The sequence below is a fragment of the Vombatus ursinus genome, unplaced genomic scaffold, assembly GCF_900497805.2.
Source record: "Vombatus ursinus unplaced genomic scaffold, bare-nosed wombat genome assembly UNPS02003292.1, whole genome shotgun sequence".
Lineage (NCBI taxonomy): Eukaryota > Metazoa > Chordata > Mammalia > Diprotodontia > Vombatidae > Vombatus > Vombatus ursinus.
In genome coordinates, this window is record NW_020943070.1 from 5999960 (window position 1) to 6022988 (window position 23029).

A 23029-nucleotide genomic window follows, 5' to 3' on the forward strand; every position below is an offset into this window, starting at 1 on the left:
TACTGACAGGATTCTTTTAGAAAGTTGGCCTTGATTATAAATGAATGGGGAGAAATGCTGGTTTACTCAAAATGAGTTATCTGGACAAAACATTGTGTGCAATATGACAGATTTTTATACAAAGTAAATGCATTAATTGCTTTTTTTCTCCCCTAGACTTGTTAAGTAAGACCAGTGAAAGAAATCTGAAGTAACTCCCTTCCAGGCCCCAGGGCTTAAGGTGTATTGTCTCTGATGGGGGCTGGGGGAGGGTGGGTTGCCACACACATCTCCTCTCCTCCAGGATTGTGTGTTCAGAAGTAATAACTTTCCCCTACCCCCCTCCCCCATTTTAATTGAAACCCTGAGGCTGGTTGGGAATAAGTTGTAAATGGGATTGAGGGGAGGGGGTAGAATGCCATTTGTTTTATGTTGCCTACTAGAAGTTGAATGGAATTGGGTTTTACTGATTATTTCTTTTGATCACTTAGTTAAGTGTTTTCAGGCCTCTTAATAAGAACTTCATAGAGGTTATTTGTGTTCCTCTCATCTTTGTCTTTGGACACTTTTGAGAATGAGATTGAAATTAAATTTTAAAAAGTACTTTGAGAAACAAATACTATAATATCAGGAGTACAGGTGAAGAAAGTCCAGCTCGATGGAGGTATTTTTTAAGTTCACATACAACATTTAAAGCTAGATCTGGGGACCCAGATTTTCTGTTTGTTGCAGAATAGATTGCCAAACAGATGCCAGACTTGACCCCTATTCACTTTATAAAATTTCATGGATGTCGATAAATTTCTTGCTTATATAAAACATCAAAATGGTTACCTTTCCTATGTGCAGTTTAGCTTGATTACTATTGTTTGCCATTGTTACAAAGCTTTAGGCAAAAGCTGCTATAAAGTGATAAATCGGAGGACTGTAGTGTTGGAGCAAACATGAAAAACCAGGTCCTTGGTTCCTTTGGGGGCTGTGGCCATTTGGTTGAATGAAGGATGAGCAAGAGGGAAGCTACTTTCAGGTCCAGATAAATTGTCGACCCTGGGGAGCCAGAAACTAGCAAGGTCCTTGCAGATCAATCATGAGAACTGCCCAACGTCACCCAGGTCATGAGTCAGGAACACTCCCAGGCCAGTACTCATCATAAATTGGGGGAAGGAAAAATCCTGCATATGTCATTTATCTAATGTTGTCTGTAAGTTAGTTGCTCAGGCTCCAGTGATGATAAAATGTCTGTACATTCATTTGAAACAGATCAGCTCTGCTAATGTACCTGGGATCTCTTGCTATGTACATACATACCTGCATGGGCCAACCACCCTTCCAGTTTACACACAAGTCAGACAGACTTGTGTCACTGGAGCTACAGATTCATAAGACCATAAGTCTGGAACTGGAAGGGACCTCACAGATCATCTAGTCCTTCATTTTACAGATGAGGAAAGTGAGGACCAAGGGATCCAAAGTCAGGTTTTGGGTCTCCCAGCCCATCATTCTGCCAGTATCACATTCACCTGGTGTTGCTGGTTATGCAGGGTCTCTGTTACGTAAGCAGGGGCTATAGGCACCTTGATAAAAGAGAGAAAAGTCTGGGTCCTTTACCCAGTGCCCTCGATGGTTTTGAGCATCACAGTAACTTAATCACCTACAAAGTGATTTCCGGAGCTTAGGTTTGTGAGTTATCCTGTGATAAATCTCAAATTAATGCATCTTGGGAATCTGTCTAAAGCTCATGGGTTTGGACTGTGCTGGAGAATAAGAAGGATGTGATGGAACTAGTGTAAAACAGGACTTTGAAGGAAGAGAAGCTTAAATGATAGTAAATACAGACATAGAGAGTCACTGCTGATCTCACTACCAAAACTTTACCCTTCTATAAAGTGAAGATAATATTTATCTCCTTCCCAGGGTGGGATAATGGGAATTAATTTTCTTGTAAAGTGCTTTGAAGATTAAAGTCACTCCATAATATGATGTTAGCAATGGCAAATTATAAGGATTGTAATGGGAGAACTGTAAGTCATTAAGAGCTGCATTTTTATTCACTTGGAATCACCTCTACTGCTTTAGTGGCATGAGGAGGAGAAAGAGTAGGATAAAATCCAGCATTAGTACATAGGTACAGTGTTCTTTGCTATTTACCCTGGCATCTTTATGATAATTTTCCACTGAGTTTCTCTGAAGAGCAAGTTACATTACTCACAGAGTGGCTGTCATAGCAGTTAGGATAGAAGAAGCCTCTTTTTCAGAAAACCTAGGGAGCTCATTCCCCTTCGTGGAAGCCTTTTGTTTGGGGGAGTATCAGTTTAATGAGCATCAAGTTAGTGTTGAAAGCCAGTGATGCTGTTTGTAGAGTCCTGCTCCAAATCCATTGTCCTGGTGCTCTCAGTGGGATGCCATGGGTTGAGAGAGAAGGATAATTAGGACTGAGAGAGAGGAGGATAATTAGTGTCTCGTCTGAAAGAAATTATGCTCATGATTGGGAGGAGACCGAGTGTGATATGTGCCCAGGGTCTTCGTACATTACTTTCCTTAACTCCCCAATTTAGAAACAGGGCAAGAAGTGTTTGACTGCTAACAGTTTAAAGTCCTTGACCTTCAATGCCACCTAGTAACAGAAAGAAGATGTCCTAAAACTATGCAGGAGTCAGAAGACTTGAGCCTTGAGCAAAACATAGCTTTGCCTTTTTTGGAGTGAAATAAGAGTAGTTTGATGAGGAGAAGCCCAGCTGTGAAAAGAGGAGTTTGGGTAAGCAAGTTCTACCAGACTCAAAACCCCACCTGCAGACAGTCAGCTGAGTGAGCAAGGGCAAAAGGGTCACGTGGGGATGATGGGAGAACAAGCATTTCGAAATTCTTCCTCGTTCCTAGATCTCGGAAGCGCTGGCCATTTTACATGCACCACAAGGGAACGTCCAGAGCTCATACACTGAGGAATGAGCTGCATAGAGCTTTGCATCGGGAATTAGGAAAAGCTTTTCTTTTAGGGTTTGAGGAGTCCAGAATCGGAAGGGACTTTAGAGATCATCAAGTTCCACCTTCTCATTTTTGTAGTTAAAGAGGTGGTGGCCCAAGGAAAAAGTGGCCCGCTACTGCTATGGATGAGTGCTTCCTGCCTAATGATATGGAGAGTAGTTCAACAGTACTCTCAGGTGTTTTCTAGCAAGAGAAACTTACTCTCAACATTCCTGACCTACAAATAAATTTTAGAAGAAAGATTCTAATTTTCTTTTGGCTCTTAATTAATTTAGTGTACAAAATTTCAACTAGGTTGCCATCTTGAAATTTTGAAAACTTATGTATTTTTTTCCTTTCCTTGAGCCCTGTTTCTGAAAGGCATGAGGTCCTTGTTGACAATATTTTGTTAAGAGATTTATTTTCTCTTTTTGCCCCCAAATTCTTGTCTTATTTTAATATTTCATATTACTTGAATGCTAGATTTGAATTAGGAGTCAAAAGTCTTGGGTTCAAATCTCAGATCTACCATGTCCTACCTGTGTGACCTTGAGTAAGTCACTTAATCTCTTTGGGCCTCTATTTCCTCATCTGTAAAATGAATGAGTTGGACTGATGGCCTCTAAGGACCTGAAGGAAACATTAGATGCCAGAGAATTGAATTGGGGATGAGACTGAGATAAGCATGAACGATCATGCAGACAAATAGAAATGTGAAGAGAGGGAGAAAACAAACCTTTCCTGCTTGTATTTCATCCAGAAGTAAAACACCCATCGACAAAGGTGTGGCCAGCTGTCTTTGCCCTGCTGCTGTTGTTGTGGTAACTGGGCTTATTCTTGGGAAGCTCACTTGACAGACAGATGGCCACCTTGCCTCTGCAGCTGCCCTCTATAGCCACGCCTTCTTTTCTTGGAGATTCTTTTTACTTTGGGGACGTTGAGGTCAGAGTGACTGCCCAGAGAAAAGAACCCACTTGAGTGTGTCCTCCCACTGGATTCTGGTGGTCTCTTTTGCCTTTTAACCTGGCTTCTGCTAGCATCCACTGGTAGAAGTTATAGAATGAAACTGATAGGCATTTAATAGCTTTTCCCATTCAGTATCTGTGAACTGAGAGGACGGAAATGCTGGCGTTAACTAAGAAGTGAAAGGGACTCCCACTATCCTCTGTCCCTCTGATTGAAGAGGGGAGCCATGAACTCCCAGAGGAAGCCCAGCTCTGAACAGCTCAGAACCTCATCACTCACCAGGCTACACTGCTCTGCTCTGGGTCTTCTCTGCCAGAATCCTCCACTGTGCCCCCTTTCCTGCTTCTTGTCATGATATGTTTTCTTCTGTTAGATTGTAAGCTCCTTTGGCGCAGTGACTGTCATTCTCCCCCCCCCCCCCATTTTTGTATCCCTGGAGCTTAGCGCAGTACCTGACACATAGTAGGTGCTTAATAAATATTTATTGACTGAAATTAGTGTCCTTTTGGCTTACTTTAAAAAAACCCAGAAGTGTAAAAAATAGGGAATTGCTGTCTTACCCTTGATTTCAGCCCAATAATGCTTCTCTAGTTGCCATCAGTAAAGTTGCTGGGATGTGTTTGGGAGAAGAGGTTTCTTTAGAGGCTATAAATGTTTGGCCTTCAGGTATTTATTAACCTTAACCTGGTTCCAGTGTGAAATTGGCAAAAACACAAGTGATACCTAGACGTGTTTTGTTCTGCCACCTTAGAGCAACAGAATAAGTATTTTGATTGGTCTAAGTTGTCAGAGAATGTTTGAGGGCTCTGGGGCTCATTCTAGAACTTAACAAGTTGGGGCTCTGGTCTTTTATACCATTCTAAATCACCTTTCCCTTTCTTTTTCTTTTCCTTTCTCTCACTCTGTCTCTTCTAGGGTAACCAGGAGCCAACAGCCACTCCTGACGCCATGGTTCAGCCATTTACCACCATCCCATTTCCACCACCTCCACAGAATGGAATTCCCACAGAGTATGGGGTACCACACACTCAGGACTACGCAGGCCAGACCAGTGAGCATAACCTGACACTTTACGGAGGTACACAAACGCATGGAGAGCAGAGTACTAACACAGCCAGCACGCAGAATGGAGCTCTGACGGTATGTGACTTAGAAGGCAGAGGATGGCGCGGGGCAAAACCATTCATTTCATTGCTGTCACATATAACCTGGGAAACCTTATGCATTTCTCATTCTTCAGAATATATGCATGAAATAGCTAGTCAGATTGTCTTCACAAAGCAGCCTGGGTCATTTGCCTTTTCACTCTGTCTGTCTGTTCCAGGCTGTTTCTCAGGAAAATACCAAATGTATCCATTTCTTCATAGACCACTAAACAAATAAGCATACTTGTTTCCGCAGTGAATCTGACCCTGGGAATGGCAGACAGCTCATTTCTAGAATATTTTGAGTTTTACAAAGTGCTTTTCTCAAAACTATTTCTATACAAGGTGAGGAAGCTGAGGCACAGACAGACTTAAGTGACTTGGCGCTGAGTCAGACCATTAATAAGTGTTACAGCTGGGACTTGAACCCATGCCTGGCCTCCCATAGCCAGCATTCTTGCTTCTCTGCTGAGCCACCTCTGGTTGGGGCTTTAGTCGTAGAAAGAAACAGAGCTTAGAGACATGGGGTCCAGTTTGGGGGCTATCGTTACCTATTTTTCTTATGAAAACTATTGACATTTTCTGCATCTATAATTTTAAAAGTAAATATAAGTAATCATAGCCTTGGGTGGATTGAGCATTTCTGAATGTTGATTGACTCAAATAAGGTTAACAACAAGTTATGTGTCATTATACTTAAAAGTATGTGATGGTTTTTTTTTCTGTAGTATAATTCTAGAGATGAAGATGTCGTCACGTAGCTACCATAGACCCAGTTCTCATTGAAAATTGTTTTATTACCTTCTCCGTAGCATGGATTGCCCACTAACAGATTATCCCAATGAGGGCTTTTATCCACGTCCTAAGCCACTTGTTAAGATTTAGACTCCTAATAAAGAGGCTAGGGTGGAAGCTTCTGTTGCATGGGGATGAATTTAATCTTCTAATGCTTTCAATTTTGTTTTTACTTGATGTTGGACATAATAGGAATTTTTTACATAAAAATGCTTAACATTGTACCCTTCCCTTTCAACCAATAATATTTCAGCACACAAAGGAGATGATCTTTTCTTGTACTTTTCTAATAATACTCCAGTGAATCTATGACCTCCTTCCAGATCTTCTCATCCTGTGTTTTCCGTGTATCTCCACAGAAGATTGATTTATTAATGGTCTCTTATATGCTAGGCACCACGTTAGGTACTGGAGTGACAAAAACCACTTTCTCCCTACCTCACCCCTACTCCTCCCCAAAACAGTCCCTGCCTTCAAAGAGGTGACAGGCTACCAGCCTAGCAGGTTCGGAATTCTTAATAATGTTAAATAAAAATCTTTAAGCCATTGCTTTCTGTAAAGAACACAGATCTGTTGATAAACCTTTATAGTATCTCTAGAAAGTTGAGGTACAAAATCACCCAGCATAATAGAAATCTCTGGTTCTAAACCGTATAGCTTCTTGTAGAAGCAGTATAGCTTCACAAATAACGTTAACTACAGGAGGATAGCATACGGTCTAACCAGCCTCCCAGCTTTACTTCTCATACTCATGAGTCCATTTAAATGGAACTTCTAGCAATTTAGCTGTTCCTTGATCCTAACCTGTGGTTTCCCTCCTCTGTGCATTTGCATGGGCTTACTTCCCCCACCCACCCCATGCCTAAAGCACAGTCTTTTCTTTTCCTACTTTTAAATTCCTTCTTATCCTTCAAAGTCAAGCTTCAGAGTCGTATTTTTCATGAAGCCCTCCCTTCCTTAGCTTCAGCTAAAAGAGATCTCTCACTTCCTAGATTGTCCTAGAGCAGTTTGTCTGGATTTCTTATATACTCCCCTCAAAGTCTACCTTGTATCATATTTATTTGTGCACAATAAGTTGCTTCCCTCCTTTTCAAGTGCAAGCTTCTTGAGGGCAGAAACTATTTTTTCATATTTGTGTTCTGTGTCTAGCATTGGTCTTTATAGTTAATAACAATTTGTTGACTTGGCATCATTGAAGACTCATTTGAAGATAGTAGATTTTGAAACCATTGAGGTGGTGGTTTGGATAAATTCAACTAAGCATGACTTACTTCATTACCAGGGTTATGAACACAAGGTGCATTGTTGCTGTACTTCCAAATAACTTTTTTGAGTGGTCATTAACCACAAGCCAGTCTTTGTTTCCATTTCAGCAGAAATAGATAAGAATCTAAAATAAATTCTGAGGCTCCTATGTAATCTTAGAAGGGATTATTCATCCCTTCATGCGTGCTCCCGCTGCCCCCCCCCTCATTCCCCCATTTTTTCCTGTGCTTTTCTTATTCATATTATTGCATATTGTGGCTGAGACATCAACCCATGTATGTGTGTTTCTGATAGCAGTGAATAACGTAAGCTCTGACCCTTGACAGAAACTTCTGCCAAGCCTTCTGATCATCTTCCATATTAGGAGACATTTCCTTGAGCTCTGTCAAGGAGCCCTGCCTTATGTCAACCAATATGCGTTATGTCAGCTTTTAAAAGAAGCCAGTTGAATAAGAATAGGAATCTATGTGCATGGACACTGGGGTTTTGATGGTGATAGGAATAGCTCAGGAGAAATGGGAGCCCATGTGACATAACCATAAAGAAAAAGGGAGCATAGCTGCTCTAATTTGAAAGTTAGGTATTATTAGGAAACCACAGAAACTATAATAGGGAATCATAGAGACACTTGAGTTGAAGATTATTTTTTATTTATCAGAAACAGCATGAGTAGAGAGGTAGACTTGGAATCAAGAAAACCTGGGTTCAGATCCCACCTCTGACACCCATCAGCTCTTTGACCTTGGGCATGTCGCTTAACCTTGATGAATCTCAGTTTCCATATCTGTAAAATTAGGGATGATACCTCCAGTACCTCCCTTATTTAGAAGGCTGTTGTGAGGATCATATAAAGTCATGTACATAAAGTGCTTTTAAATACTTGAAAATACTTTCTAAGTGATGATGATGATGATGACGATGATGACGTTATACTCCCTGATAGCAATGTTGTTAGCCTGGGAAGTGAATCAGGGTTAGGAGACCTGCATTTCATTGTTGATCAAATTACTGATTTGAGTAAATCAGTGAAAATTTCAATATCTCATGTTACATCTGTAAAATGCAGATAGATAATGCTTATGATCAAGAATGTCTAAAATCATCCAGTGAATGTTAAACTTCCTTATCTCTCACTCCAAATAAAAGGACAGCACAGAGACTTTCATTTCTCCTTAGACAAATAATGTTAAGTAAATATAAAGTAATATTCTTTATATTTTGTAAAAACAGTTTGTCCTTTGTTAGACAACACTGTAGAAAGATAACTGGCAATAGATACGTCAAAAATAATTCCCAAGAGACCATCTCTCTTGACTCCTGATGATAGCCTTGGTCCATATTGTGAAACCTGGAGGGATTGTACTCATTTCATGGAATTTGTTTAGGAGATGAAAAGCAGTTTGATTGTCCCAAGTATTAGCTGGATGGATTTGAGATTTCAAATCATGTTTGTTGTTCTGGTAGAATGTTGGCTTGTTGGGGATAGGAACAGGGTCATTTTTTTATTGTTGTTCTTCTAGCACTTTGTGTATAGTAGAATAATTCATTTCAATTTAATAACATTTTAAAGCAACTATTGTGTGCACTTGCTTGTACTGGAGACATAAAGACAAAAAGAAACAAGCAGGTTCTGTCTTCAAGAAGCTTTTGTCAGGAGATAAGAGGAAATAGAAGGAAATTCGAGGAGGTGGAGATCGTTAAACACTAGGAACGCAACAACAAAGTTTCACAACAACATCACGCCTAAGCTGACTTTCTGAAAGATAATACAGATTCTCAGAAGCAGCAGTGGGGAGGAGCACCTTCCATGGGGAATGGCTAGGCTTATGTGAGTCCACAAAAGTGAGAGGTGAAATGCCCAGGTGTAATAGTAATAAGCATTTCCAGGTAGGGAAAAGAAATGCTCATAGAATTGGAATTCATTGACATTGAGCCATGCACACAGTGACTGTTGAGAAGGTTTTTCTCCCCCTTTCATCACTCCTTCCCTGTTTTGCAGTGTTGCAGGGTAGGAAGTACAGTCCATCCTGGCCTTGGTAGTACGAGGGGCTGCCAGGATGCTCCAGGCTGGTTCAGCTGTCACAGTCCTTTCACCCCTTAGCACTCCCCCTGAAAAGAATCTTAAGGCTTTAAGACAGTTAATCATAGCTCAGCCTCATAAAATGGGTAGCAGTGTGCTATAGAAGGTGGCATTTCACCTTGCCTAGAATGCACTGAGAGGACTATGGTATTTCTTTTGGGGCCAACAGAGTGCCCTGCTCTAAAGGTGCAGAATGCTTTAAAAGGTGCCCTACCATGTGTCCTCTTTACTGCAGCATGATTCTACACCTGCATATGTGAGGTATTGTACACCCTCTTGAAGTAATTCGTATTCCTGTGCATCTGTCATGCTGTTTGTTGTCCTGATGCAGGCTTGCACAAAAGTAGCTTGTATGTGTCTTTATTGCCCTTTGAGCCGCTGTCTTTACTTCCTTCACCCACCAAATCAGGCAGCCCACCTCCCAGGGCAGTTGGGATCAGGGTCACTGAGACCATGGAAGTCAAGAGGCTTTGGGAAATCCAAAGGGCTCTACTAATGAGCCCTTTATTTTTGGTCAGTCCAGTCTCACTGATGCTGCTAAGCCACAGCTGTGTTCTTAACATGGGACTCGGTTGTTCTTTTCTCTCACATCTGCCTTTTCGTACAGCACGAGATCCTGACTACTTGATTCACTTTCCCTGAGGTGGAGGCCAGAATTGGGTGGTCTGTTCTTAAGCAGCACTGCAGGAGTTGATTTTGGTGCCCAAGGAGGAACCTCTTCCTGTGCAGACAGTGAGCTGGGGAGGGAGCCCTTCCTACCTTGGGGGCAGCTTCCCAGACCCTAAGAGGCTTTGCCCATTCCTGAGCACCAGGTCACCAGGCAGCACAGCCCCAACCGCTGGATGAAAGGCTTCTTCAGGGCTCTCTTTCTTCTTAGGGAGCAAAGAAATGTGGCTACCTGGCAGCTGCCATCAGTACACCACTTTAGAGTGTACAGAGCAGGTCATATCTGTCATCTGTACAATGATTTGGTGAGGTGAATAGGAGAGGTACCATAACAACTCCCCCTTGCTTAGTTACCAAGAAGTAAACAGAGACTCCACAAGAGCTGATGTCGTCACACCCATGTTCATAGAGTAGGAGATGCAAGGGGCAGAAATCAGGCCTTGGTCTGCTTACTCCAATCCAGTGCTGTCCCAGCTATTCCCCAGCTGCCTTGAATCCTCTGAGATGCTTGTGGTGTTGCAGCTTAGTAGAGATGCTTCTGATGGAGCCTGATCTGAGATGTCAGGAAAGCTCATTGATACGCCTCAAGATGCATGCGCATGTGTGAACATACGCACACACCACACACACACACACACACACACACACACACATTTAGCTAGCTACCTTCAGAAACAGAGTGACTCTATGAGTTCCCTGCCTCCCAGTCACCCACAGTCACATCTTCTGGATCCACAGCCAGCATGTTTGCCATCCCACTGTTGAGAGCAAGGGCATTTGGTGGAGAAGGAACCTCTAGAAACAGAAGCAAAAAAGTAAACACAGCTCGGGCAGACAAATAGGAGAGTTTGGCTGACTCTAGATTTATGGTACCTTTCTCTACCTCTCTGCATGAATTGACTGCTATTATCTTATTAGCTCTTTGTTTGCTTGGACCTGCAGTACCTGACAGGTGCCTCATGCTTCGGTAAATTTATGGCCAACTCCATTCTTTTACTTCTGTCTCCTTGGTGTCAGTGAGGTGGTTTTAGTGAATAGATCCCTAGACTTGGGAGTCAGGAATCCTGCCTCAGGCACACTTTTATACTACTGTGTGACCCTGGGCAACTCAAGCTTAACCTCCCTCAGCCTCAGTTTCCTCATCTGTAAAATAGGGATAATAATAGCACCTACTTTATAAGGTTATTGTGTGTCCAAATGAGAACACCTAGGTAAAGCTGGAAAGTGCTATATAAATACTAGCTATTCTTGATCTTATTATTCTCTGACTGCAGTGGAAGTGACCTAAGGCTGTGTCCTTTGTAATTTGATACAAATACATCATCTTTTTTTTTTTTTTTAAGGCAATTGGGGTTAAGTGACTTGCCCAGGGTCACACAGCTAGTAAGTGTCGAATGTCTGAGGCTGGATATGAACTCGGGTCCTCCTGACTCCAGGGCTGGTGCTCTATCCACTGTGCCACCTAGTTGCCCCAACAAATATGTCATCTTGAAGACTGAAATGCATGTACTTTGGGCATGCCCTCTAGATCAGGGGTTCTGAACCTGGAATCCATGAACTATTTTTTAAAAGAAAATATTTGTATTTCAGTATGATTGATTTCCTTTGTGATCCTGCATATTTTAAGTGTTTAAATTCATAATTTTGATAAGAGGTCTGTAAGATTCACCAGATTGCCAAAGAGGCCCAGGACACAAAAAGTTAAGCCCTGATCTGCAGGCTAGTTCTCCCTACACTACTCCCTACACTTCTCCCTACAAGCTAATCAGAGTTTTCTACCCTCAGGTTCACTGGGTTACACCAAACCCCTCCTTGGTCCCTGCTGTGGAATCCCTACCACATCCCCATTACAATTCTGCACCTTCTCTGTGCTCTTCAGGCTCCTGACCCCACCTGTCCTCTCATTCTCAGCAAATTACTATGCCTTCTGCTTGATGATGATTCACAATAAGCTTCCTCATCTCCCTTCAGAACCTCTCTAGGTCTTGAGGCCTTTCCTTTTCTTCTGTTGAAGAAGAAGAAGTATCTTTTCCTCACAAAATCTGCTCTCTTCCTCTCACCCTCTAGTCTTTCCCTCCTTCCTCCAAAACTTTATTCTAAAGTGCCTTATTCCTTCCTGAATCATTGGTCCTTTCACTAACTTCATTCCTTCTGTGTGTGAACATGTTCATTTTTCCAGCTTTTGGGGAACACGGAGACGTGGAAGTCTTGAGGAGAGAAGAGACAGGTTCAAAAAGCTTTTGGGAGGATTCAGTTAGGGAAGAGATCGCCTTAGTGTAGTGAGGACACAGCCGAAGTGGGATCCCCTCAGTGCATAGTGACTGCAGTGAGCCTGATGGTATTATTTTCTTCAGCTCCATTCTGAGCAGACGCGGGGGAGGCAGAAAGGGAAATAAAATCAACCCCTCCACCAAGTCTCGGTCTGAAGCACCCACCGACTACCGGCTTAACCATCCACTCTAGAATTTTGCCTGGGATGGACATGCACAGCAGCTTGGTGTGGAGATGGCTCAGAAATGTTGTGGAAGCCTCATTTCAGGCAAGACAAGACTAAAAAACTCTTCCTCTCAGAGGTTAAGGTCCCCAGGACAGAACCCAGGGTTCCAGTGGGGGATGGGGAAAGAGCATGATAGCGAGAGTGCTGGCAACATGGTGTGGAGGCAGCCAGGAGATGTTATGGAAACCTAGTTCTAGGCAAGAGGAGGAGAATAAGCATTTGTATAGTGCCTACTGTGTACCAGCACAGTGCTCTTTACAAATAGTTTATTTGATCGACACAACAACTCGTTAAGGGAGAGATGCTGTTTTTATCCCCATTTTACAGTTGAGTTAACTGAGGTATTCAGAGTTTAAATGGCTTGCAGAAATTCACACAGGTAGTAGGTATCTAGAGCCAAATCTGAACCCAGGTCTTTCTGATTTCAGGCCCAATACTCTATTCCCTGTGCTACCAGTTTCAATAAAAAGTAAAAGCTAATCTTGAGCCCTGTGGAAACTTGCCATGATTATTCAGGCTTCTTAACCATGAATTCTTAAGGCTACCCCCCATGACTCAGCAATCGCATCTGCAGATTCTCTCAGGAACCTGGGATGTACTTTTTCCTGGCCAGATGACTTGAGCTCATTTAAAGCATCAGAGCACTCAGATGATCTCTATAAAGGCTTATTAACCACGTGGAAAGACCATTCTCCTTCATTATTTTTTTGTTAAAAAAGGAAGCAATAGGAATTGAGTTGTTTCACTTTGTCTCTGTTGGATGCATTAATGTTGGATAGTCTGCTCGGGGGGTGGGGGGGGCTGCCTGCCGCCTCCCCTCCCTTCTCTTTGTCTTCCCATTCTGTGGATGTCAAGAAAATAGAGCTGTGTGCATTGTTGCGTTTCCCCTTGTTGAAATCCTTTCCTGTTCTTCACACTTGGTGCAACTACAAGGTCACCTGCTTCCTGGGCAAGGAGAGATGGCCTATTCTCCCTCCAGACTCTCAGAGGGCTACCTCTTTTATGGATTTACCCCATTATACTTGATATTATGTTTATTTTTGTACATGTATCATCTCCCTTGGTGTGGTGTAAGCTTCTAGAGGGAAAGTACTGTCTTAATCATCTTTGCATCTCCCTCAGGGTTTTGCATGACTCATTGTATATAAGTATTTAATAAATAATTATCTTTTGAATAAATGCTATTACCATGGAGTCATAGGATCCAAGTTGGAGGACACAGCAGAGGTCACCTAACCCATACCTAAGCAGGCACCACTTCTATAGAAGCCTTAATGAAGCAGTCATTTAGCCCTGGCCTTCAGGGCCCTCCTACACAGTTCTTTCTGCTTTTGGAATGACTCTTATTGTTAGGAAGTTTTCCCTTTTATATATGGAGTTGAAACCTCTCTCTTTGCAATTTTCATGCATTATTTCCAGTAGTTTTTGGCTAGGCAAGGCTAGTCTAATCTGCCTTCCACATGGAAGCCTTTAGCTATTTGAAAATAGATTCCCCCCCCCCCCCCCATTCCTTTTCCCTCCTAGGCTAACCTCAGCTCCTTCAACCAGTCCTTTTATGATAAAGTATCAGGCAGGGCCTATCACTGCTTGCTCTTCTTTGTATACTTCAGCTTATTAATGGTCTTCCTAAAACAGTGCCCTGAACTGAATGCAATACTCCAGAGGCAGTCTTTTAGGATAGGCCACTTCAGCTAGAGGAGAAAGTATCCTGGGGTGCAGGGAACAGTGTGCAATCAGCCTGCACCTAGAGGCTAGAACTGGGCAGCAGAAGGCAGCAGAGAGCTGTTGAAGGCTGCCAGCCTGAGCATTAGGAACAGATCAGAGAGAAAAGCTACCGGCCGGGAGACCAGCAGGCTAGCCAGAAGGCTGTTGTGAAGGGCAAACAGGGTACACAGGGCCAGCTACCTCATGATGAAACATGCTCTCCACCTGCTGATGGGTGATGAACTCCATGTAGATTGAGACATACATACATACATACATATTTCTATCTATGAGTGCCATGGCCAATGTTAGAATTTGTTTTCCTTGATTATGCATGTTTATAACAGGGTTGTTTTTTTTTTTTCTTTATTTCTCACTGTAGAGGGAGGGAGAAGGAAGAGCTGTGGGTTTTTGTTTTTTTTTTTTAAGGCAGGGGGGAATTTAATTTTTAAAAAAGGAGCCAGGTCCTTGTCACTTTCTTTGCCTTAAGAGTGAAATTATCCTTAAAGGATTAACATTCTCTCTTGATTTTAGCAGAGCAAGAACTGCTGCAGATAGCTGTATTGTTGAAGGGCATCAGCCACCTCCCTACGTACAATGACTCCCATGCTGCCTGCCTTCTATTTCTGGTTTTCCTGATGGAAATGTAGCTTCTTGATTTTCAGTACTATTTGACTACTCCGTTTACCTAATCTATTACCTTAAATTATATCACATTCTTCCATCGCCCATGTTTTAGTCATGAATTTACATGCCACCAAATATGTTACGCCTCTGTGGGCAATCTCAGTAAGCTCTCTAGTTTTCTTTGCATATTAAATGTTTGGTACGCATTTGTATATAGCTATAGGATGCATGTGCATTATTCTTGCCTCTCTTTGGATATTATTTCTAATTACTGAACCTGCTCACTGCTGTCCTTCTTGTGTCTCTGTAGTTTCTTACCTAGCAGTTTTGAGGTTGGAACTCTGAGGTTCCATCTTACATCCATTAGATTGGTGAAGACAACCAAAAAAGAAAACGACAGTTATTGGAGGGACTATGTGGACAACAGACAGAGATTATAGTTGGTGGAGCTATGAACTGGTATAGCCATTCTGGAAAACTGTTTAGAGCAGAAGTTCCCAAAGTGGGCGATACTGCTCCCTGGGAGGTGCTGGAACAATGCGGCAGTAGTAGCCTCAGATGCATTGGAGGGGCGTTGAATAAAAATAAGGGGGCTGTAGAAGCACAAGGAAAGAAGAGAAGATAAGAATTTTTTTTTTTTGAGTGAGACAATTGGGGTTAAGTGACTTGCCTAGGGTCACACAGCTAGTAAGTATCTTGTGTCTGAGGCCACATTTGAACTCATGTCCTCCTGACTTCAGGTCTGGTGCTCTATCCATTGCACCACCTAACTGTCCAAGATAAGAAAAATTTGAAAAACCATTAGTACATGTTCCATCTGTTGTATAACAGAGTTAAAGTCGTAGTGATTACATTATTTTCCAAATAAGCACAAAATGCAAGTTATAATCGATCAGTGGTCAAGTCCACCAGTGGGTCTTAACAAGCAAGTGTTGGCAGGTGGGCTGTAGAGCATTGTCAGGAAGTCCAGCATACATCAGGCCGGAATATGTGTGTGTAATGACTTGTTTACAACACAATACTATATGGTTACATGACACAATATTGTGTCATCAAAATTTCAGTGCAAGAAAAAACCCACAAATTTATAATAAATTATTAAATTTAAGATGCATCATTTAAAAAAAAAGAATATTTTTGAAACGATGCAAATTTTTAAAAAAACTGTTAAAGTAGATTTCCAAGGGGGTGCTGAGTAATTTTTTTTAAAGGGGTCGGTAGGCCAAACATGTTTGGGAACCTCTGGTATAGAGCCATGCCCCTAAAGTCACTAAACTGTGCTCTTTGACTGCACAATACAGCTATGAAACCCATGCCCTAAAGAGGAAAAGGACACATGTATAAAAGCACTTACGTTAGCTTTTTTGGTTATAGCAAAGAATAGGAAACTAAGGGGGTACCTATCCACTGGGGAATGACTAACAAAGTAGGATATTACTGTGCCATTATGACAAAATGGAAGAAATGACAAATGGAAGGTTCCAGAGAATATTAAGAAGACTTATTTGAATTGATTATACGGTGAAATCAGTAATCAGGACACAATTTATAGAACAACAGTTGAAAGAAGAATAATTTTGAAAGACTTGAGAACTCCGATCAATTATTGACAAGCTAGGATGCCGAAGCCTGTTGGTGAAGATGCTATACCTTCCTTGAGATAGGAAAGTAATAGATTCAGGATCTAGAGTAACACATAATCAGTGTGGGAGTTTCTTTTGCTTAATACACATATGCTGCAAGGACTTTGTTTTTCTTTTCTTTTTTTTCCAGTGGCAGTGGGGGAAGGTGAGAGTGAATAAGAATAGGGAAGCAGAAGAAAAAAGAAGAGGGTCATTAAGGCATCTTTTTGGAAAAAAAAAAAATGTAGGAAACAGAAAGAAGCGCAAAGAAACTGAATAGCTTTGAAAGTGACAAGTGAACTTTAGAAATCTGTATATAATAATCTGTGTGTGTGTATATATATATATATATATATATAAAATCTGTATATACAAATCTGCAGTTTCATGAACAGTCTTCTTTTTCTGTTCAAGCAAATATATGGAAATGTCCATTTTATTTGGTGTCTTTTAAATTAAGAATTTTTAAATGGAAAAGAAATAACCAAAACTCCCAAAGTTTTGTGATTGATTCTTCCTCTCTCCCCATCCATTTTCAGGTTAAAGCTCTCTTGATCAGCTCCTCAAGTATTTTTTACAGGACCCTATTCGATGTAATAAATGCTTGACTGGGAGCCCTATAGTTTAAGCTCAGGTCCAAACTAAATTCCTTTCTCAGATGCTGTCTTTTTAACCAGTTATTCATTTCCCATATCTTCATTTCCCTTTTAAAGGCCCTTGCCTTTAATTAGCAGTTGAAATAGGGGACTCGTATTCCTCAATTCTTCAGCTTCTCCTCTAATAATATTTTCCAGGTTCCTTCTTCCAGCATGGTTTGTCCTGTCATGTGTTCAGAAGTGGTCCTGAGGTGTGGCAAGTCTTAGGAGGGTCTCTGCCCTGCCCCAGATGCATCTTTGGGAAAGTTGCATGCTTCCTGGTTAGGTCCAGGGGTCTTTCTTCCTTGCCTCCTCTGGTTCACATTCTTTCACCCTCTAATTTCTTTGTAACATAGGCTTAGATTCTTTTTGGATTATTTTTTTCTTCATTAAGGACTTCTATTCTTTCAGGATTCATCTTCTCTGATAAGTTAGAGGGTAAAAAAAAAAGTCCTCCTCTGTTCCTTTCACCTTCAAATTATAGACCAATTTGTATTTTGTACACTTATAGTAGCTAACTTGACTGACAGAGAAACACACGCATAGATAGTGTAGTCTCTACAGATCACTGAAGTATTTTCCTTGCTCTTCATATGTGCCAAAACTAAGATCCTTGTGATGCTTGCTTCTCTTGGCTGAATTGGTTGAATTTTTATATTATTAGTTTTAGAGTCTCTGCTTTTTCTGAAAATGCACAGCACTAGCTCAGCAGCAAGGAGAGACTGGTTGCCTGGACTTAGCAGTGGAATAGTCAAGCCATGCAGGGACACAGGCTGAGCCAAGGAGCAGCCTGGCTAAGCAGTGTAATCACCTGCCTAACACCAGTGCCTTGCCTGTAAATGAACTTTTGTGTGAATTGGCGTGAGGAAAAAGGACAGACATCAAGGCCTTTCAGGTCTAGAGCTGTGGGTTGCCCTAATGTATTCTCTGCCCATGTGCCTTACTACCATAGTACTATACCCTGATGGACATCATTGGTGGAAGTGGGTACCCCAGAATTTTGGGGGGAGTGTCATGTTATAATCTTGTCTTTCCTTCTATTTAGTAAATGCTTTGATTACATTAATGGAGTCACCTGGCTGATTTGTTCCATCTGAAACACAGGTGGGGACTTAGGAGCTATTGTGCATAAGTAGTAGTAGAGTAGCTACCTATCAGGGTTACCCTAATATTTCGAGTTACCTCTAGCAGGTAGCACCTCTTTGCAGAACTCCAGCTTGCCAATCATCATGGGTACAAGTTCTAGTGAATGAGGTGACCCAAAAAGAAAGAGGAGAGGGGGGCAGGGCACCTGCTACAGGAAGTTATAGTTGAAGCCACAGAAATGGATGAAAACTGAAGAACAAGTGAGACTCAACCCTAGAGGGTGCATTGTTAGTTCCTGGTCCCTGAAGAAGGAAATAGGCATTTATGCAGCACCTATTATGTGCCAGGCATTGTACTAGGTACTGTTAAAAATGTCTCATTTGATCCTCACAACAACCCTGGGAGGTACGTGCTAGTAAGGAAGCATGCAAAGTTCTGTAGTAGCAAAGACCTGGAAACAAAGTAGATATATATTGATTAAGGAATGGCTAAACAAATTTTGGCACACAAATGAAATGGAATATTACCACATGATATGAAAAAAAAGAATTTTTGAAAAATTCAGAGAAACATGGGAAGACTTATATGAACTGATACAAAGTCAGCAGAACCAGAAAAACAATATACATAATGACAACCACAATATAAGCCAATAGAACAGAAATGCACAACTCAATATCATGACATTATAATGATTAAAATTGGTCCCAGAGATGCAGAAACACACTTCCTTCCCGGGGGTGATGTGGTCGGACCTGCACTTTAGGAAGATCACTTGGGCAATTGAGTGGAGGAAGGACTAGAGTGAGTAGAAGCTTGAGGCAGGGAGACCCCCCCAGCAGCTGTTTCAGTAGTCCATGCAGAAGAGAGATGATGAGGGCCTTGCATCATCGTAGGGGCAGTGTCAGTGGGGAGATGTTGCATAAGTGGAATTTGATTGGATATGGGATGTGAGAGGTAGTGAGGAGGCAAGGATGACGCCTGAGTTGGAAGCCTGAGGGATTAGAAGGATGTAGGCTCCCTTGATATAGTAATAGGGAAGTTTGGATGGGAAATGCAGGTGAGTTGTTTCAGACATACAGATTTTAAGATATCTGCAGGACTACTGTTTTAGATATCCAGTGAGCAGTTGGTGATGCAAGACTGGAGGTCAGATTTGAGAATCGCTACCATAGAGATGATCATTGAATCCATGGGAACTGATGAGATCCCTAGGTGAAATAGATAAAGGGAGTAGGGAAGAGGGCCCATGATAGAGCCCTGCGGGGCACTGGTTAGTGAGCCTGAATTGGATGAAGAACTGGCAAAGGAGACCAAGAAGGGACAGTGAGAGAGGTGGGAGGAGAACCAGGAGAGCACAACGTCCCAAAGCCTAGAAAGAAGAGAGTGTTGGTGAGGAAAGGGTGATCAACAGCGTCCAAGGCTGCAGGGATGTCACGAAGGCTGAGCATTGAGAGAAAGTCATTGGATTTGGCAGTTAAGAGATCCGCAGTCACTTTGGAGAGAGAGCAGTTGGGTTGAATCATGAGGTTAAAAGGAGAGTGAGAGGAAAGGACACCTTTCTAGACCTCAGTTTCCTTACCTGTGAAATAAGAGAGTTAGGCTAGATGGCCTCTGAGGCCCTTTCTGACTCAAAATGTGTAAACCTGTTACCCTGGTTTATTTTGGACTCTGGCTTAAAAAGCAAACAAACAAGCCCAAGCTGCCACCAAGCTGATTTGTGGCCACAAGGATGCGTATGGCTAGTGGAATATTTTCGTACTCTCCCTCGACCTGAGTGTTTCTAACATGTAATCTAAAGTTAAGCCTATCCTTTCTTGTACATATTGAAGTTGAAAGGGACCACCTAATTCAAAGGTTCTTAACCCGGGTTTCCATACATGTTTGAAAAACAACAGCAGCAGCAGCTGCATTTCAGTATAATGGCTTCACCTATAGTCCTGTATGTTTCATTTCACATATTCAAAAACATGATTCTAAGAAAGGGGCCATAGATTTAACCAGACTGACCAAGGGGTCCATGAAGCAAAAAAGGTTAAAAAACAAAAATCTCTGATTTTCTCACAACCCTCAACCAAAGCATGAGCTAGTGACCCCTCAGCAACCTCCTGTCATTCCAACCAACTTCGATCTTTTTGGACGTTCAATCTGTCTCATCATCTGTTTCATCAATAAAAATGTTAAATGAAACAGGGCAATCCACAGAGCCCTGTAGCAGGTGGTTAGAGGCCTGTCTTCAAGATAACATCAATGCATTAATCAACACAACACCCTGAGGATTCAGTCAGGTGTGAATCCACCTAACTACATGTGTTTGTCCTACCTTTCTCCGTCTTGTACATATGAATACCATAAGAGATTCTGCCTCTTTGATCTGCCTTGTAAACTTTGTTTAATAACCGTGTTCTTAGTGAATCCACATTGGTACCTTGTAATTACTACTTGCCTAACTACAGCAAAATATTAATTTAACTGTTGTAGATAGTTTGAGGTGATTGATGTGTTCATCTATCTTTAGTTTGTGTAATTCACGTTTTTTCCCATTTTGAAAATTAGGACATTTGACCTTCCAGTCCTGGGTCACCTCTCACATTCTCCATTATTCCCTAAAGATCAGCAACAGCAGCACACCAACCACAATTCTGAAATGTCAGTGCCATGGCAGTAAGGGCATTCTGGTCCTAAGTTCATGAGAGACACCCTGGACTAGTGGATCTTGTTGGCCTTGGAGCCATGAACAGCCGAGTTCAAGCACTTCCCTTCCCTGAAATGGGTATGTGACCCAGGGTAAATCAGCCAGCCTCTCAGTTCTCTGACCTGCTCAGGTGCAGAGAAGGTGGTGGTCTGCAGAGGGAAAGTAGCTCCCTTTACCAATGAAGTCACAGGTGCCATCACTACTCTCATCTTAACCCTAAGAGACCTGAACTCATTTGGAGGATCAAGATGCCCTTAGAGTGTATGACCTTGTCTCTCTTTGGTGTCCTAACTTAACCATGGAGACACCTGATGGGTGCCATTCTCCCCCAGCCCACTGCTCAGAAGGGGCATTCCACTGAGGGAACCATCTTTCACTTGCTTGTTTTTCTTTTAACTTTTAGAAAATTCTTATTGTTTGTATTTAACTTTCACTTCTAAATACATCCCCTGTTCTCCTACCTAGCAAGTCATCCCTTGTAGCAAAGAATAGAAAGTAAGAGAAGAAATTTGTCACTTAACTACACCTATGTGTCCTTGAGCAACTCACTTCCCCGTCTGAGCTTCAGTTTTCTCATCTGTAAAATGAGGGGGTTGGATTAAATGCCCTCTGAGTTTCTTTCCAGGTAAGACCTCCAATACTATGATCCAGGCCAACTTCATTACTTACAGATTAGGAAACTGAGGCTCCAGAGAGTCTGAAACATTGGACTAGACTTCACAAGTGCTAGTTCTTGAATGAGAGAAAAGGCATCCACTGAGGACCCTTCATTCTTTTTGACTTCCTCTCTTCAGACTTTGTATAAGGATTTCTAAGAGCATGCTGGCATATTGTAGCTATGATAAGAGGGCATTGAGGGGCAGCTAGGTGGCGCAGTGGGTAGAGCACTGGCGCTGAAATCAGGAGGACCTGAGTTCAAATCCGATCTCAGATCAGACACTTGACACTTACTAGCTGTGTGACCCTAGGCAAGTCACTTAACCCCAATTGCCTCACCAAAAAAAAAAAAGAAAAGAGGGCATTGAAAACAAAGACAGAAAAGGGAAAGAGAATGGCCTTCTGTGTACATCTCAGTTGGTATTTGTATTATTTTGTATCATCATGTACGTGGTACACACTTGTAAGCTGTGTGGGGCAACAGTGCTTTGCTTCCCAATAAACTACTAACTGATTCCATATCTTATGAGATTGAGGATTCAATTAAAGGCACTTAAATTCATAGAAAGACTAGCTTTCTATCACTCAGTTAAAAAGAAATTATGAAACATCTGTGCTGAAAGACAAAAATGAAACCTGCCCTGGAGGAGCTTTTCCTGTTTTTGTTTTTGTCCGAGCACTGTGTGGGCTCAAACAAGTGGGACTGAAACCCTTGTCTCTGTAACATCTAAATTCCTGAATCCCAGCTTGGGAGCCCAACGAGATCATAAAGTCCAGTCATCTAATCCAGCTACCTCATGTTACAGATGAGCAATGTGAAGCCAACGAAAAGGCAGTGACTTTTCCAAGGTCACACAACGGATAAAGAGCTGAGCTAGGACTAAAATCTAGGCCTTTGGACCGTTGTCCAAAGTCATCCCATTGCACTGTACTGCAGAAATGTGGACTAGCTCTCAGGAGCCTTAAGGTCAATCCCTAAAAAACAAATACCTGCTGGAAGTAGATGAAAAAGATTTACCAGGAGAACCACCATGGATAATGTTATCAGTATGTTATTTCAGTTCCGAAGTTGATTGCTATTCAGAAAATAACCTTCTCTTCTGAGATTTTTAGCTTGAGAATAAGAGAGAAAACAATTTTGTTACTATGAGAAATTTTTTCTCTTTGAAAAGGGCATTTTTGTACCACCTACCCTCGTACTTTTCAACTTAACCATGTGTCATTTAGGAAACCTAATACAAATGCTTAAAATGCTAACAGATGTAGTGGATAGAATGACATGGAAGGAAAAAATAGACATCCGCCAGTTGAAAATGAAGTTAACACTGTAGCCATCCAAGTAGATTGCTAGTCTCTTAAGACAGCTTTTTGTACATGTCTGTAGAGGTGTGTTAACATTAATGTTTTATCATTAACCTCAACCAGTGTTTCACACATGGAAAACTCACTCTAATAGATTTGTTCCAGAAAGGTTCTGTTTAAATTAAACTTCTAAACATTGAATCATTTCTTCCCTTGCTTTGCATTAAAATATTAGATTCCTTAATTTTATTTCTGATTGAAATTTTTTAGTTGTGTCCCATATGTGGGTAAAGTCACTGATATATATATATATATATATATATATATATATATATATATATATATA

General features: G+C 41.6%; 1 protein-coding gene across 10 annotated transcripts in view; it reads left to right on the plus strand.

The window, feature by feature from the left end:
* RBFOX2 (RNA binding fox-1 homolog 2) overlaps positions 1-23029 on the plus strand; it is a 249528-nt gene that overhangs the window by 172615 nt on the left and 53884 nt on the right. For all 10 annotated transcript variants that reach the window (XM_027873851.1, XM_027873895.1, XM_027873866.1 and 7 more), the window contains exon 3: positions 4822-5046. In XM_027873851.1, coding sequence (XP_027729652.1) covers positions 4822-5046 — 225 coding nt within the window. The remainder of the gene's footprint in view (positions 1-4821; positions 5047-23029) is intronic.